This window comes from Cetorhinus maximus, chromosome 2, assembly GCF_964194155.1.
Source record: "Cetorhinus maximus chromosome 2, sCetMax3.hap1.1, whole genome shotgun sequence".
Classification (NCBI taxonomy): Eukaryota; Metazoa; Chordata; class Chondrichthyes; order Lamniformes; family Cetorhinidae; genus Cetorhinus; species Cetorhinus maximus.
This window is the reverse complement of record NC_135880.1, coordinates 64,626,813-64,645,324: the sequence shown is the minus strand read 5'-3', so window position 1 is coordinate 64,645,324 and position 18,512 is coordinate 64,626,813. Positions and strand designations below refer to the sequence as shown.

The 18,512-nt window shown below is 45.3% G+C and overlaps 1 protein-coding gene across 8 annotated transcripts in view; it reads right to left on the bottom strand.

Annotated features, from left to right (window-relative positions):
• cast (calpastatin) overlaps positions 1-18,512 on the bottom strand; it is a 247,581-nt gene that overhangs the window by 140,234 nt on the left and 88,835 nt on the right. For all 8 annotated transcript variants that reach the window (XM_078565537.1, XM_078565609.1, XM_078565567.1 and 5 more), the window contains one exon: positions 4,273-4,326. In XM_078565537.1, coding sequence (XP_078421663.1) covers positions 4,273-4,326 — 54 coding nt within the window. The remainder of the gene's footprint in view (positions 1-4,272; positions 4,327-18,512) is intronic.

Below are 18,512 nucleotides of genomic sequence, written 5' to 3'. Positions count from 1 at the left end.
TTGATGAACGATAGTTTTGTAACTTTTTTTTGTTGTTGCTTTTATTATTGTCTTCTTGAGAAAAAGCGGTTTAAAGCTATAGAAATAACGAAATTGCCCTGGGAACCATCTATTCCTCAGCTAATCGGAGAAAGAGGAGAAGGATCAGCGGGAGTCACCATTAGGTGATATACGTCCCCTGCATCCAAGTAGCCAGGTCTCTAAGTGTACAGACCAGAGTGGTCCTATTTGAAGCAGTCAACTAGTCATCACTTGAGAAACATGAGATTCCCTCCAGCAGCAGTATCTAAATTATGCTAGCACCTTGCAGCTCACCCCTCTGAATCAAAGCATTTTCAGTGGCAGTGGAACTAACCATGGCTTTTAAACATCTAAACATGATTCCCTTCAGGGCAAATCAGTGAACATTCTCTATATTCTCCAATTAGGAATCCACCACTTTTTGAACTTTGATATTGACAACTTGTTTACAGAGTGTCCCATTTGTTTCCATCCAGATTGACCATTTTGCTCTTGAAAAAAGACGATGGAGGGGAATTTAATAGAGCTCTTTAAAATTATGAAAGGTTTTGATAAAATTTGAAAAAAGGGAGCACGCCTACTTGTGGCAAAGAGCATAACTAGAAGCCATTATATATGATAGTCACTAAGAAATCCAGTAGGGAATTCAGAAGAAATTTCTTAACCCACGAAAAGTGTGTTACTGGCTATTCAAATTGGCTGTAACTTAGGGCTTATGAAACATCCACATCTTTCTTTTCAAAAACTGATTACGGACAGTAAAGAGAAGGGAACAGGGGTTTCAGTTCCTTCTCTTTACTGTCCGTAACAACTGGGTCTGAAGCAAGTTTGATATTCCTTAAGTCTAGTGTGTAGGCTGCAGTCTGTATCCCCAATGTAGATAAGCCTGCAATCGCATGGTATGCTGGAAATTCTTGGTTTATTATGAGAGGATACTTTTCTTTATGGGCACGAAGGATAACATGGAGCTTCTTAGATGACTTGTGTTGGACACGTCCATTTAATATGAATATACGTTGCAGCCTATACAAGGTGGAACCAACGCACAGGAGGCTGACTCTTGTTTTAGTTGAAGTAGTTACTATGAAGCAAGTACTAGGTGGGCATGTGTTAGTCTTGTATGAAGGGAATCCATGGAGTTGAAGTGTAGGCTTAATATGGTGAAGCTCTTGTTGTAGATGTTTCTTGTCACTGATAGTGTAGCCTCTTCTAATGAGGATGGTGGAAACCAATTGCAAGGTGGAAGGGTAATGGAAAGATCGGTAAATCAAGTATCTGTCAGTGTGAGTGGGCTTACAGCAGTCTTGCGCTGCTTGTATTATTCTTGTATTAGTGAGAGACTTGGCTATTAGAACGTCAACAAATGGAATGAAAAGTTATTATTCCATCTCCATGGTAAAATAAATACTCGAATGTTGATTGTTAAGGGCCGTAGGAAACTCATCTATGACATCTGACTACACTTACTCAAGATACACATCACCATCTATTCTGCACAGTCCATCAACCAGCCTGATCAATCAGCAGTAAGATCCCACCTATATTCCCATTCTCCATTATGCATAACTTTCTTTCACCTGTTCCAGTCATTCCTCCAGACAATGGGCTGATTATGCTGCCCAAAACATTGCGGTCCACCAGTTCTCCTAGGGAACTCTTTAAGTTCTTTTTAGAGTAAATTTTACATGGTGTAACTGTAAAATCATCCTACTCCATGTTCCTGCTCTCACCATGAAAACCTTCAGACAACTTTTAAAGAAAATATTGCTCAACAACAACAGCTTATATTTGAAGAGCTTCTCATGTAACAAAGCATACCAAGGTACTTCACAGGAGTATTACAAAACAAGTATGACACTGAGCCATACAAGGATATATGAAGGCAGCTTGGTCAAAAAGACAGGTTTTAAGGAGTGTCTTAAAGGAGAAAAGTGATGTAGAGAGGTGTAGGGAGGGAATTCCAGTGCTTAGGGCCTAGGTAACTGAAGGTATGGTCACCAATGGTGGAGCGATTAAAATTGGGGATGCACAAAAGCCCAGAATTAGAGAAACACAGATACCTTAGAGGGTTATGGGGCTGGGGGATATTACAGAGATAGAGAGAGGCAGGGAAGGATGTGAAAACAAGAGTGAGAATTTTAAAATCAAGATGTTGCGTGACCACGAGCCAATGTAGGTCAGCGAGCACAGGGGTGATAGGGGAAAGAGGACTTGCTGCAAGTTAAGACACCGTTGGCAAAGTTTTGGATTACTCAAGTTTATGGAGGGGAGAGTGTGGCAGATCAGCCAGCAATGCTTTGGCATAGTTGAGTCTAAAGGGAATGAAGACATGAATGAGGGTTTCAGCAGTTCATCAGCTGATGCAGGGAGAGGTCAGGCGATGTTATGGAGGTGGAAAGAGCTGGTCTTAGTGCTGGTACGAATATGTGCTCGGGAGCTCAGCTTGGGGATCACTGTGATACCAAGGTTGCAAACACGCTGGCTTAATCTTAGACTATTGCCAGGGAGAGGAATAGAGTCAGTCACTAGGGAATGGAGTTTGGGGCAGAGGCTGAAAACAATGGCTTCAGTCTTCCCAACATTTAGTTAGAGGAAATGTCTGCTCATGCAATACTGAATGTCGGATAAACAGTCTGATAATTTAGCAACAGTGCAGGAGTTGAGAGATGTGGTGCTGAGTGCGGTCAGTGTACACGTAAAAACTAACACTGTGCCTTCAGATGATGTTGTAGCATTTGGATGAGAAATAAGAAGGGGCCAAGGATAGATATTGGGGGAAGCATCAGAGGTAATAGTGCAGGAGCAGGAAAAGAACCCAGTGCAAGTGCTGCTTCGAAGAAGATTATTTACATAAGAATGCAACTATGTGAGAACCGTCACACCCAGCCAGAGGTCAGTGGGGGGTGTTAGAGCATGATATTGTGGACCACTGTGTCAAACAATAATAATGGAAGGGGAAGAGGGGGGAGGAGGTCGAGGAGGAGGATGTCATTTGTGACTTTGATGAGAGCTGTTTTGATGCTGTGGTAAGGACAGAAACCCAATCGGAGAAATTCAAACATGGGAGTTCCCGGAAAATAGGAATGGATTTGGGAGGTGCCAACATGTTCAAGGACTTGAAAGGAAAGTGAGGTTGGCGATGAGACAGTAGTTTGCAAGGATGATGGAGTAAAGGGTTGGTTTTTTGAGCAGTGGAGTGATGTGGCAGATTTAAAGGGGACAGAGAACCATTTACAATATTGGCTAACATGGGGGACAGGAGGGGGAGTTGGGTGATCAGCAGTTTACTGGGAATAGGATTGAAGGAACAGGAGGTGGGTCTCATGAACAAGATGAGGTCAGAGCCAGCATGAGGGGAGATAGGAGAGAAATTAGAGAAAGATGTGAGTTCAGAGCAAGGGCAGAGGGGAGTATTGAAGGAAGCCTGGCCAGGCGGGCTAGTGGGAGGGAGGGACATGACAGAGGCAGGATTGACACAATCTTAGTGACAAAGAATCCACAAGCTCCTCGCACATGTTGTGGGAGGGCAGAGGGGACAGGGGGAAGGGGTTTAAGAAGACAGTTTGCAGTAGAGAAGCCAGAGGTTATCTTTGTATTCCAGGATGTTTGTCATATCCTTTCAAGTCTGTGCACCTTGGACTTAAGGCTGCTGAGATAAAGGAAATACCAAGGTGGGGATGGTCAGGGTGAGAGATCAGGCTGAACCCAAACCCATTGCAAAGAATGTGCATGAAATAAAGTTTAAGGCAGCAATTTTCATGGTCCCCTTCCTACTGTGGCCCTTGACAGATGCAGTACACCTGACATGTACTTGGCTTGACCTGGCTAAGCTGCTCCCAATTCTGGTGGCCATTAACAAATGTACAAGTGCATGTCATTAGGGAGGCCTGGATACCTAAAGATGGGAAACTTTTTAAAAAACAAGTTGCATTAATCTCCTTAAAAGGGACCATAGAATGGAGTGTTCAGGGGCTGGAGTAGCAGGGGCAGTGGTGGCTGGGCACTATACCTGGATAACTGGATTAGTTTCCAGCAACATGTGCCAAGCAAGGACCTGAAATGCATATGTAGTCAAAGAAACCATTGCCTGTAAAGTGCACTGCATATTAGTCACCCCTGCTGAAAGGCTAAATATATGCTTTCTTTTACAAAAACAAATGATGAATAGAGATTTGAAATGATTATCATCTTATAGCAAGGCATTGCAACAATTGAAATCATGCTTGTGCAATTATCGTAGAATACTCTTACCTTGCTTGAATCTGCTGACTTGTGTGATGTTGCCGATCCTGGCTTTTCCAGCGACTAGAACAAAGGAAAGAAAGGAGAATTAGATTTTAAAAGTAGTGATGTTTCTGGCGCTATATTCTGGGTGTTATTGCATGCAATGATGGTGGAAAGCACATGTCAGGATTCCATTTTCAAAAGACTTCAATCTTTTCCAAACAAAGGAATGCAGAATTATTTAGAGTGATTGTTTGAATTTGAGGAGTTACATAAATGTACCAGAAACAGCCAGTGACTGGAGAGTGCAAACACTCAACTGGATGCAAAAGCATTGCACTTCAGTGGTAAAGTAACTCACTTTTGCTGACAATGTTGGCACTTTTAAACAACTTATCGTTGTTGCTGCCAAGTAATTATTTTTATTTGGTTTACATTCAGCCTCTGGTAGCCCAGGTCTAGTGCATATGCTTTCTTAAATCAGAAAGACACACGAGCCCCTCCAAACAACTACATTTCCACCATTTCTAAATGACTTTTAGTACAACATGCAACAGGTGCAATGACTCAACCAAATATTAGCTGCTATAATAACAAGAAACTTAGTTCAGATCACTTTTGTGTCTTGCCTGAAGTCAAATTTAGAATATTGCAGTTCATCCTCTAAACCAACTTATTGGTACAACTGGTTAAATCACCCCAAGGTAAATAAGTATAAGATAAAATGTACCTTTATTTTAAATATTTTTTGTCTCTTGTCCACTAAAAAAGCACCAGAACCATTTTCCATTATATAAGACAGGTGAGTTGTGAAAAATTGAGAAGAAAAATTTCACATTCCATCTTTTTTTATAGCAAAGGGCACACCTCAGGGAAATATCATAATAGCAGTGGTTTAGCTTTCAATGCTGACCGGCTTTAATGACATTTTTTGTTTTGGAGTCGGGGGGAGGGGCAGTGGTGGGGGAAAGAACATACAAACATTATATGATTATATGGGAAACATGCAACATGGATGATCAGAAGTCTTTTCCTCTTTGTTACATTTACTTCCTATATAACTTGATGGTAATATGTTATGAAGCACTCAAAGTTGGAGTGCAACAATGCCATCTGCACAGAGCTAATGTGTCATGGAAGGTCCTTTTTGCAAATTGTAAAGTAGAAACGAGGACAAGCTCTTTGGTCAATTAAACCATACTATTTTATGCAATGTCTTCTCTTGCAAAGAGGAGAAAACGTAATGAGGAAGCGGATAAGAAATTGTCACAACACATTGGGCGGAATCTTGTTGAGGGGTTGGGTGTCTCCCTGCTGGCTGGAGAGCCAGTGAAAGACCCATGTTGCCTCTCTTCGGGAAGGCCTGCTGAACCACAAGCAAATCAGGCAGTGGCAAGGCCAGTGGCGGGCCTTCCCCTGGAATCAAGACCCCGAGGGTGAAAGTTTCACTACCAAAAGTTGCCGACCAGAGGCTGGCAGCTCCTGTGCTCAGAGGCACCACTGGGGAGGCCGTGGCTGCTGCCAGAAGGACAGGCACCAGAGTCCCAGGATTTCGGATCAACCCAGGCCACAGGTAATAGTGGGGGTGGGGGGGAACTCTCAGCGGACCCCCCGCCCCCCTTCCTGATGTCCAGTCCCTCGAGCAGGCACCAAATGCCTTCAAATGGGGAAACTCCCAGCAGCCCCACTGCTCCCAGAGGTGACAAGGAGGCCAAAGAGTTTTAGCTGCCATGCATGTTGCATGGTAACAGGCCTGCTTGCAGCTGGTTAATACCACTAGGCCATTTAAGGGCCTCAATGGGCAGCAGGGTGGGAAAGTTGACCATGTGCCTTCCCTCCCAGAGCTTAATTCTGGTGGAGGCAGGAAGGCAGCAGGGTTCCAATATACCACCGTCCTGCTCAAGTAAATGCCCTGTCCATCTCCAGCTACAGGACAAGATTCCGGCCATTGTATACCTGGAGAAATGGTATAAGTTCAAGACATCTACTTTCAAATGAATGTCCATGCTCTCATTGGATGATGAAGCAAAATGATCTAATATTGAGAAGTTAACTGCACGTCTGCATTGAGATTGATTTTGACAAGCTAGATGATGATGACTGCATTTTACAGCCATACAGGAGAGACACTGAGCCAAATTCGATGGCCCCAAAAAATGAGCCTGGGGATTGCTACACAGAATTAGCCCTCCCACTGATTTCAATGCTGGCAACATGCCAACTTCATGCAGCCTGTAGGCCTCATTGACTATGCTATTGAGTGGCTGCAAGCCTCAGCAGGGGGTCCAAAATCGTGACAAAGTGGCGCCCATTAAAGCTAGCCTGCACTATTTAAAGGGGAGGTACATTGTGGCTGAAGCAGTGCTGGAAGCATTTTAAAACTTATTCTAAAATTTCTACTGTCTTGTGAAAAACATAAGAATGTCACAACACGGGACAGAGTGCTCTCCAAGATTCTCAGACGCTACACTGGAAGCCTTGGTCAAACAGGTGCGGAGAAGGAGAGACATGCTCTATCCACAGGTGGCCTGGAGGCCCTCCACACAAATACTCAGAACGCAATGGGACCAAGTAACCATGGTGATCAATGCCAAGAGTCAAGCTTCGAGGACCTAGACGCTGTGCCACAAAAAGTTCAATGAGCTCAGATAAGTGGTCAGTCAATGAATGGATCTTCAAATATCTTACCTACCAAAAACACCATGAGCTTCCCGCACTGCTCAGTCCACCACATTCGCTTTACTCATCTATCAACAATCTCTATCAATCAGCACCCATACCTGACATTCACAGCTTCATCTCACACTCACACACTTAGCACTCTTGGAAGCTTCACATCTCACAGCTTGCACATTGCCAGCTAGTTAAACATGAGAAGTACATCACCCAAATATATTGTATGATACTCATTGACACACTTTTCTCTCTTGCAAGAGAGGGTGGTGCACAACCAGAGGCAGCAGGAACTAACCGACTGGGAACAGGTGTGACTGTATGCCTTTAACCACCCCCCCCAGAGGAAACAGTCGTTTTCATAATTGGAGCAGCCATGGTGAGGCCATGGGCAGCAGGGTGGCTGGGGCAGAAAAAGATGATGGTATCCTCATGTTCCTCTTCCTCACATCCCAATTCCCCTTCATCCCACATTTTCCTCTGATTTAGAAGCTGAAGATGGTGTAAGTTTGCACCACTTACTTCCCCAAACCCACCACCCTCCACAATCCTACCCTTGCGCTCTCTCATTTCAGGGATGCAAGAATCAAGGATGCATGAATGGCAACCTGTCTGGCAGTGGTGGAGTACAAAGAACTGGAAGAGCAGGAAGACAGTGAAGAAGAAGAAACAATGTCATTCACTCTCACACTTGCAGCTACGAGCTCAGATATTGGCACCATGCACATTTTCAAGAATAACTGTCATGAAAAGCCGATTACAGCCATGAACTACTCACGGGCATATTGAATTTTTTAAGGAAAACCTGTGTGTTTTTAAAGAAATACAAGCAAGGACATTGGTCGGAGATGAAAGAAAACGGGCTCTGGGCGCAAGACATGGTTTTCAAACCCTTACAGGAATATACAGGGAAAAATGGGTTAAAAAGTTAGCTGGAGAACAGTGCATGGTATTCTGGTGTGCTGTGAGAGTAACAGCACAAGACAATCAACTAGTCACCCCTGCAGTTACAAGTGAAGTCTCTCTCTCTCTGTTGCTGGAGGCAAGGCTCAGCAGAAGCCACAAACAAAAAAGGAAATAGGACAGCCTCTTTAGCTACCCTGCAGAACCAAGTGTCTCTAAACCAACTGTGAAACTGCCAAAGTCAGCTTTACCGGAATCACCCAACTTAACGGCTGTAACAGACTGCATACATGTCTCACGGACAAGCCAAAGACTGATTCATATATTTTTTGTAACATTTACTTGGTCTCTTAGATTCTGATTTCTGATCTGTGTGCATGTGTGTTGCATTTTTTGGTGGCTTTTGACTAATAAATTTACTCTTACTTTAGCTCAAGAAAGCCTGGTTAAATTGGCTCCTTTTTAAAAATAAATACCTTTGGACTGGGAAAAGGTATCCCCGCGGGGAAGGGATCCCTTTTAGATTAACCTTGTTGCGACCAACTGAGGGGGTTGAATAAAGAAGGGGAGCCAGCTCATTCCTCCTCACCCAGGAGCATAGCAAAACTGGGGTCCCGTTTGGGAAGTTAACAAATTGGGGGACCTCGCCCAGGGACCAGTCGTAACGTAACTCAGAGGTATGATCTAGGTGGCGAGACACTGGGCACAAATGGCCTGCAGACAGGACATGGGCAAGGCTAGTGCAGGTGCCACCTTGCTGGAGGGTGCGGTCACCAACAAGTTCTGCTGCCTTGGATTCAAATAAGGACATCCACGGGAAAGGCTACAGAAAAAGGCTGATGAGTATGCAGAATGAAATGTTGAATGCATCAGTAAGACTGTCAGAAAGTCTGTTTGCAATTTAAAGGAGTCCAGAACCAACTGTGCTCTGGATAATGTACAGATCTTGAAACCCATCCTTTCTAGCATGGAAGTGCTGGCCAACTCCAATGGCACATTGTGGATCCAGCCACGATATAGCGTCTTGATGGTCGATGTTTCAGCTTCCATTGAAGCGAAAGCAGAAGCCTCCCAATGTCTGGGTGCTGCAGTGGAAATTCATACTTGTTTCATGCAAGGTCAGCTTGCTGCCATCCTAGTTATATTCAAAGATGCTTGCAGAGTGTCACAAGAATCCAACAACCTGTCCTCCAACAAATTAATAGAATTGCTGAGCTGCCACCCTCAGGGAGTGGGAGTGTGCCATAGATCATAGGACAAAATTTTACAATCCCCTGCCCACTGGTTTGAAGGTGGGTGTGGCTCAAAATGCAGAGCTCAGCCTGCATGCTGCCCACCCTCCCACCCCAATCTGTCTCCTGTTTTAGTGGGAGCGGTGGAGGCATTGACAGCCCATTTGCCCTTGGGCCTATTGAGGGCCTTAAAAGTGGCCATTACCTCATTTCACACATGCTGGTATTTTACCCATGCCAGGTGGGTAGCCCAGCAGCTTTTACAGCATGGGCTAGTCCAGGCCAAGGTGGGTGGATGTCCTTTGGGGGTCCCCCCACAAAGTCTAATCACCCCCTTTAACAATCCCACCTGGTCTCTCAAACCCAGACCCTCACCTCTATCATCCCATTCCCTGGGGCCTGTCAGTCAGACTCTACCAAAACCCTGGACTCACCTGAAGTCCGGCTCCATAACCGTTTCTTCTTGTGGACTGCCCGTAGTCCCATCAGTGGCCACCACACGAACCTGGCACTACTGGGACTACAGTGATGCCAGACTGGCAGGCAGCTCTCTGAGGCAGAACATCCTTCTCAGATGGGTGCAAAAGTCCTGACTTTAGGCAGTTAATGCCCTGTGGAGCATTAAATGGCTGCGAGGCAGCCAGGATCAGCAGGAAAGCGTCCTCCATCGCTGTTTGGATGATGGGGTGGGAAATCCCACCATCCGAAAAATCTTGCCGATAGAATGGTTACAACACAGAAGGCTGCCATTAGGCCCATTATGCCCATGTTGGCTCTTTGCAAGCACAATTCACCTAGTGCCACTCTCCCACCTTTTCCCCAAAGCTCTGCAATTTTTTCCTTGGATCCAGATAATGGTGCAATTCCCCTTTGAATGCCATGGTTGAATCTGCCTCCACCATACTCTCATGCAGTACATTCCAGACCCTTAAAAAATTTCCTCATGTGGCCATAGCTTCTTATGCCAATCACCTTAAATCTGTGCCTTCTGATTCTTCATCCTTCCACCAATGAGAACAGTTTCTCCCTATCTGCCCTGTCCAGGTTTATACTTCCTTGTTTTTGTTCTCTATACCCCTATCTATAAATCCCAAGATCCCAATGATTTGTTAACGAATCTTCCAACCTGTCCAGCCACCTCTGATGTTTTATGCACACGTACACCCCAGGTCTCTCTGCTCCTGCACACCCTTTACAATTGCACCCTTTATTACATAGTCTCTCTCTGCGTTCTACCAAAATGAATCACATCACACTTCTCTGCGTTAAATTTGACCTGACACATGTCCGCCCATTCCAGAAACCTGTTTATGTCCTTTCAAGCTCCACACTATCACCCCAGTTGACAATATTTCTGTTTTGTGTTGTCTGCAAATTCTGAAATTATGCCCTGTACACCAAAGTGCACATCGATGGAGTATGAACCTGTTGTCCTCTCTCAAGATGACAGCATTCATCCTCCTACCACTGCCCCTCCATTGGTGCCCTTGCTGTTGTGCCCTTGTTGTTACCCATCAGCCAGCCCAGGCTGTTGCCCCACATGCCAAGGTGATGCAGACCAAAGCCTGAGCTGCTCAAGGGCATCCTTCAAGGTCACCTGCAGTCTCCTCCACTACAATTCAGCAACATTCACCAGTCATGCTACAGTGACTGGGGTAGCATTGCACAGGAACATTAGGGCAGGTACAGGCACACGGAAGACACGTGCTAAGGGGCTGCACAAGGATGACTAGTTGACATTTGTCTGCAGTATGGAATGGTTTGATTTACAAATTTGGTTTAGAATGTTTATTTTGGGTTGGCTTTAACTTTTGCATCGCAGTCCGTGTCCCAGTAGCCACCCTTTGGTTTGTCCTGGTGGTTCAAAAGCAGATAGTGCAGCAGACCACCAGAGAATGAGGGCTTCAGGACTGCAGCCAGGGTGCTGAGCATTAACCTGCACAATTCGCTGTCCATGGCCACACACCAGCTAGACTGGAATTCCTTTTAGTTGTGATAAATCTCAGCGTTGCCCATGCAGCACCCACAAAATAACGTGTGTGCAGTCAATAGAACTCTGCACCATGGGGAAGCCTTCAATCTTCGTAACGTCATGTGCTTGCTGTGCCCGCTATGCTCTGGAGAGAGACAATGATATGTAGTCAGCTCTCTTTGAGCAGAGAGTGCCAGTAACCTCCCTGGAGCAACAGAGGGCAGTGAACTGCAAGATGCTGCAAATATTTCCAGCTTCAGCCAGGGAGGAACCTGTTCATTGCCATGGTAATACTCACACCCTGGCAAGGTGCCTCACTATCTTTTATCACTCACTGAGGCTAGCAATATCAGAAATGCTTGGGCCAAGAAGGCAAACGATCATATGCACCGAGAAGCCCAATGGTAGATAAATGCAAAGCATTCATGGTAAGAGGGTGAGGCAAGCTGGCAGGTTAGTTTTAGTTTTAGAGAGGTAACTTGACAATAATTAGGCAAGGTGGGCTTAGCAGGCAAATGAGTAGGTAGGCACTTGTAGTTGGGTTGGCTAACTGGAAACATTCAGGGTAGCCAGCCAGACCATGCAAGAAGTATCGACTGTTATCATGCAAGTGGGCCAAGAAACACTCGGATTAGGTAGATCAACTAAGATGAGTAAAGAGACTGGTCTAGTGGGATATCGCTGTATTCAATTCCCAAAATGCTTGTTGACAATAATGCTGAACTGCGTCTACTTACAAGATCACAAATACAATGAACAAGAACAGTACAACAGCCAAACACAGCAACAGATGAAGCGAACACCAATGGTTAGGGAAGGACTCAGGGTGGAACCAGGACTACTGCGTGCATCAAGAAAATGGTTTGGGAAAGACTACTGGGTGGGGCAATGCAGGCTGTTAAGGAGTGCACAAAAAAAAACAAATGTGTTCAGCTTAGGCTGAGTTGCTAAAAGGGAATGCAAAGAACATTAATCCAGCAGCTGAATGAAGTACATACAGCAAGTTACTTATAGTTATGGATAGTGAAGCCTAAAAGATGAAAAACTGACATGGATTACACATTAGGAACCAAAGCATCAGCAGAAAAAAGCTCAGGCACTAATTCTGTGTCATCATCCTTAAGATTGGCTGCAAGTAAGGGGATAAATTGGTTTGGCTCTAGACAGTTGAGCAAGGATACATTCACATAGTGCTGCTTGACATTGCTGAATCATACTTTGCAGCCCTTGAATGCGAGCTGGTAGCTTGCTGACCGAAGAAGAATCTTTCTATGTAAAATCTTCCACATGCTTCTGGATTCTAATCACAGACACATTATTTTCAGTACCTGTGTGCTTGTATATGTCTTGTTTTAGAATGAAAGAGTCGTCAGAGCATAGAAGGAGGCCATTTAGCCCATAGTCTCCTGCTGGCTCGAACAGCATTTCAACTAGTCGCATTCCCTGCGCCTTCCCCCATAGCCCTGCAAATATCTTCTATTCAGGCGCTTATCTTGATATTTTTAAGAGCTGCTGTAGATAACTTATCAAACAGAATATTATATAAATGTATCCTTGCTCAGGAGATATCTAGTCCAAAACCAAATTACTCTCTTACCTGCAACCCATCTGAACAATGAGAACATATTGGCATTTGTCCTGATGAGTACAAGATGAAAAGTTTCAGCAACTTGTCTCTCTTTTCAGCAATATTCAAGTTCTGCACTACCAAGTGAATGAATTTTCCTGCAGTAAACTTTCATTTTAGCCCAGCAGAACTGCACACTGGAAATACAAATCACAACCTGCTCACATTATAAATGAACTGTTTCACCAACGTGTCTGAACAATAAAAATGCATTTCGATTGCATTCCAAACCTGAGTCACTATAACAAACATTTACAACAAAGTGGGTGAAATTCCTCCTGCTGTTTAATTTTATGAGAAAGGTGCTGTGAATACCGAATAAGATTTCTTGACTGAACTCATGCCAATCTTATCGCTAAAATTATTGACAAGAACTTCAACCCCATGGTGACTACAAATATAAGAGATTCAACATCCAGAACTGACAAATAAGTTTGAATGTCATGAAATGGCTAATTAACAAAACTTAACAGTAATAGAACAGCAACTTGCTTAAGGCAAATGCCTAGATATTGAACCTAAGTATGAAAGTGTACAAGGATCCTACCTACCTTTAAACTTGAAATTAATGGATGCTTTTCAGAATGATTAACTACAAACTCCGAGGCACAATGTAGAAACCTTACATTGTAACACAAATCCACATTACTCTTTCAAAGCATTGACTTCTGTTTCCAATCCCTATCTGCAGCATTAACCTCCATTTTCCCAGTGGCACAGCTACTGTCCTCCATTTCCAGAATCCAAGTACTCTGAGAAATGAGCCCTTCATTAAGAGCTCACAGCGCCACACCCTTCCCAAAAAAGGGAGTTGCTGCACCTCTTCTTGCTCCACCCATTGCCAAGCAAACTCCTCCCCAGGTGGATTTTATGGTTCACATCCATGGGGCTATGAGTAATGTATATAGATTATGAACACGCTATGTACAAAAGATCCAGCTTTAGAATTAAGGAACTGGAATTTGGTAAACCTCACAAGGGAGACGATCGTAAAAATTTGGACCATTCCCTTAGTCCAGAAAACATAAAAATCATTAAACAATAATCTATGATTAATAACATTTCTTTTCCAAGATTGAACAATAAAATCCAATTTCATTCTACTCCTTTAGTAGGAACATCCCTGTTTGAGCTTTACTGAGATGTTTCTACTTTATTCTGTTGTAAAGGACATTTCTGCCCTCACTCTCAATGCACACAAGTAGTATATCTGGTGATATAGTGGTATTGTCACTGGACTAGTATTCCAGAGACCCAGGGTAATGCTCTGGGGACAAGGGTTCAAATCCCTTCACGGCGGATGGTGAAATATGAATTCAATAAAAATCTGGATGATGACCAAAAAGCCATTGCCGATTGTTGTAAAAACCCATCTGATTCACTAATACCCTTTAGGGGAGGATATGTGACTCTTTAATGCCCTCTGAACAAGGGCAATTAGGGATGGGCCATAAATGCTGGCCTAGCCAGTGACGCCCATATCCAGTGAATAAAAACAATGAACATTCTATCAGGCCATGATTTAGGATATGAGCTACAAAAAAGTTTGTAGCACAAGTAACCGAAAAGCACTAGCAGCTTCCATTATTTTAAAACCTCTTTGGGTGAATTGCATGATTCTTTACTAACTTTATTCATAATAATTAACCTCATTTAGGTTACAAAGGCTTAAGATCAGTCTTGCAAAATCCTGGTCTCCAGCTGAACAAGTTCAGAAGCTAATAAACATCCATATTCAATAAATTGACAGAGAGGACATCGAGTAGCATGATATATGAGCCTTCTCCATGCGTGTAAACATCTCTCCTTGTACATTACACCTTCACCTTTCAAGAATTCAGACGAGATAGGAGAACACCTCTGCCTGAATCTTACAAAGCCAAGAATAAATATAACATGACCCCGCAAAGCATATGAACGAGATTCCTTCTACAAGCACACTTAAAGTCAAGGCTTCACTGACGTCGAGAATGATCTGAAGAAGGGACACACACTGTGGTGATTTGGAAGCACACAACATAGGAAAGAGGCCCATGATAGTGATATCTGCAATAAGTGGGCGGAGAGACCATGGTATCACACCTGACTGACAGCAACAAAGCTCACCATAAAAAAGAGGCATAAACAAGAGAGGTGAAATGGGTGCAATTCTATTTACATTTGTGAACATTATATACATGTTATGAACACCTGTGACACCATTGTGCTCCTAAATTTTTCTAACATTCCTAAGCCTACCGCTAAATTTGGGTGCATCCTTGACATTCATAACGAAGGTGGAGGCAGTCTGCTGACTGCTACACTCCATTGTCTGTGATGACATTGGCAGGCATCCTCTGGAGGGTCGAGGCCTGGAGGACAAAGACCTGCTTTGGGTCTTCTGCTGTGAGGCAGGTGGACCCTTCTCAGCCTGTGGAGCTGGAGGTGATGGGATCACAGGAAGAGGGGATTGGAATTGGTTGGAGACCCCTGGGGTCACCTGGGTGGATGGCCCTGGTGTGTCCACCTGCTGGTCCTCCTCCTCCAAGGGCACCTGGCTGACTCGTTGAGAGGGGGCGGTTGGAGTGAGATCAACAACAAAAACAAAAATTGCTGGAAAAACTCAGCAGGTCTGATAACTCTGGCTTTCTCTCCACAGATGCTAACGTTTCGAGTCGGTATGACTCTTCTTCAGAGCTAAAGGGAAGTAAAAATGTGGTGAAATATAAGCTGTTTAAGGGGGGTGGGATAGGTGAATCCGGATAGAAGGCCAGTGATAGGTGAAGGCAAAGGAGAGATTGCAAAAAATGTCATAAACAAAAGGTTGAAGTGGTGTTGATGGTGGTGATACTGGCTAAAGGAGGTGCTAATGGTGACATTAAGGGTAGAAAGCAGGATGAGCAAGTGACAGATGGCTCTAGTGGGGGGTGGGGTGGGGGAAGAGGTCAGTGTGGGGAAAAAGATCAAAATAGGCTAAAAGGTAGGGATAAAACAACGAATGGAAATACATTTTAAAGAATAATAATAACGGAAATAGGTAGGGGGAAAAAATTATATAAAAAAATAAAAATTCGAAAAAAAAGGGGATCAAAAAGGGGTGGGGATGGAGGAGAGAATTAATGGTCTGAAGTTGTTGAACTCAATGTTAAGTCCGGAAGGCTGTAAAGTGCCTAGTCGGAAGATGAGGTGCTGTTCCTCCAGTTTGCATTGAGCTTCACTGGAACATTGCAGCAGGCCAAGGACGGACATGTGGGCATGAGAGCAGGGCGGTATGTTGAAATGGCAAGCGACAAGAAGGCCTGGGTCATGCTTGCGGACAGACCGAAGGTGTTCCGCAAAGTGGTCACTCAGTCTGCATTTAGTTTCCCTAATGTAGAGGAGACCACATTGGGAGTACTGAATGTAGTAGACCAAATTGAGGGAAGTGCAAGTGAAATGCTGCTTCACCTGAAAGGAGTGTGTGCGCCTTTGGACGGTGAGCAGGGGGGCGGGAGAAGTAAAGGAGCAGGTGTTGCACCTCCTGCGATTGCATGGTAAGGTGCCGTGGGAAGGGGATGAGGAGTTGGGGGTGATGGAGGGGTGGACCAGGGTATCCCGGAGGGAACGGTCCCTGCGGAATGCCGCCGTGGGGGTAAAGGGAAGATGTGTTTGGTGGTGGCATCATGCTGGAGTTGGCGGAAATGGTGGAGGATGATCCTTTGAATGCGGAGGCTGGTGGGGTGAAAAGTGAGGACAAGGGGGACTCTATCATGGTTCTAGGAGGGAGAGGAAAGTATGAGGGCAGAGGCATGGGAGATGGGTCGGACACGGTTGAGGGACCTGTCAACCACCATGGGTGGGAAACCTTGGTTAAAGAAGAAGGAAGATATGTCAGAAGCACTGTTTTGGAAAGTGGCATCATTGGAACAGATGCGACAGAGGCGAATGAACTAAGGGAATGGGATGGAGTCCTTACAGGAAGCAGGGTTTGAGGAGTTGTAGTCGAGGTAGCTGTGGGAGTCGGTGGGCTTGTAATGATAGACTATCACCAGAAATTGAGACAGAGAGGTCAAGGAAGGGGAGGGAAGTGTCAGTGATGGACCATGTGAAAGTGATGGAGGGATGGAAATTGGAAGCAAAATTAATACATTTTTCCAGGTCCAGACGAGAGAATGAAGTGGCACTGAAACAGTCATCAATGTACAGGAGAAAGAGTTGTGGGAGGGGGCCGGAGTAGGACTGGAACAAGGAATTTCCCACATACCCCATAAAGAGACAGGCATAACTGGGGCCCATGCGGGTACCCATAGCCACACCTTTTATTTGGAGGAAGTGAGACTAGTTTAAGGTGAAATTGTTCAGTGAGAGAACAAGTTCAGCCAGGCGGAGGGGAGTGGTGGTGGATGGGGGTTGTTCGGGCCTCTGTTCAAGGAAGAAGCAGAGAACCCTCAGACCATCCCGGTGGGGGATGGAGGTGTAGAGGGATTGGACGTCCATGGTGGTTGGGGCCAGAGAGCTGGAAATTGTTGATATGACGTAGGGCATCAGAGGAATCGCGGATGTAAGTGGAAAGAGACTGGACAAGGGGAGAGAGAATGGAGTCAAGATAGGAAGAAATTAGTTGTGTGTGGCAGGGGAGTGAGATCAAGGTGCCCCAAGCCCCAACCCCTCACATGGCCACTGATGGGTGCCACCAATGGCTACTGCAATGGAGTGCAGCACCAGTGCAGGACCAATGTCCTGGACCAGGGTCTCCATGGTAGGGGCCAACCCGCCAGTGTTGACCTCAGTGTGATGGCATGCTGGCACTATCACATCAGACTGAATGCAGAATAAATCCTCCATTGTCTGTTGCAATCTGAGGAATGCAGCTGACATCCCTTCCTGATATTCCCGTGATTATTGCTGCAGCTCCACAAACTGATTTAGGACCAAGTCCGGAAGCTCGTCATCTGACTCAGATTCAGAATCCTGGCCTCCAGCAGTCCTCAAATATCCCTGCCCCCACCTACTGTGGACCAGATTGTGTGCTGTGTTCACCAGATTGTGAACCTGAGCCTGCTCTAAATCTAGGTCCCACCGAGGTGTGTGTTTCTGCACTGGTGGAGGGTGTGGGTGAGTGCCGTGACTGGTGTTCTGTTGTGGTGCCCTCAGGATCCTCATCCAAGGTGTCGTCGGGGCTTGAGTTAAGGGACTGGCTGGTTGAGGCCGTCGGGCGCCTGGCTGAGGTTCCTATGAAAGAAAGTAGAGATAATTAGTGGATGGCAGGTGACTCTAAAACAGAAACAGAACAGGACAGCCATGCACTCACAGTATGGCTGTTTGAGGGATGAGCTGGTGCAAGATCCTCACATGAGTGTTTGCTGCCGATCTTACCATCGCTCCAGGCATGGTCCTTGTCCTCTCCAGCTTGCTCAATGGCTCAGTTTTTGAACTGGGAGGGGACCTTGAGTTCAGGCACTCCACCCCCGGTTTGGGACCTCTCCTTGCGATTGTGTGCGAGCTTGTCCTGCATAAAGACAGATGGAGAGCAAAATGCATGCCAGGGCAGACAATAAGGATCCCTGCCATTTGTGGGTGGTGAGGGGAGCCATGGACAGCATGAGGACTTATCCTCCAGAGGAGATGAGCCCAGATGGAGATGTGAGGGTGTATGTGAGTGTGAGTGGTGATATCCCTTGAGCTGGCAGTGAGTGAGATGCTAGTGAACATGTGATGGCTTGAATGAAGAGATGGTTAACATACCCTGGCAGCACGGTTGAGATCACTCACCCTCTTTCTGCACTGGGTGCCTGACCTCTTCTGCACACCGTTGGCACTGACCACTGCTGCTACCGCCTCCCAAGCCAGATTGGTGAGCTTGCCGGACCTCCTGCGGCCAAAACGGGGGTAGAGGACATCA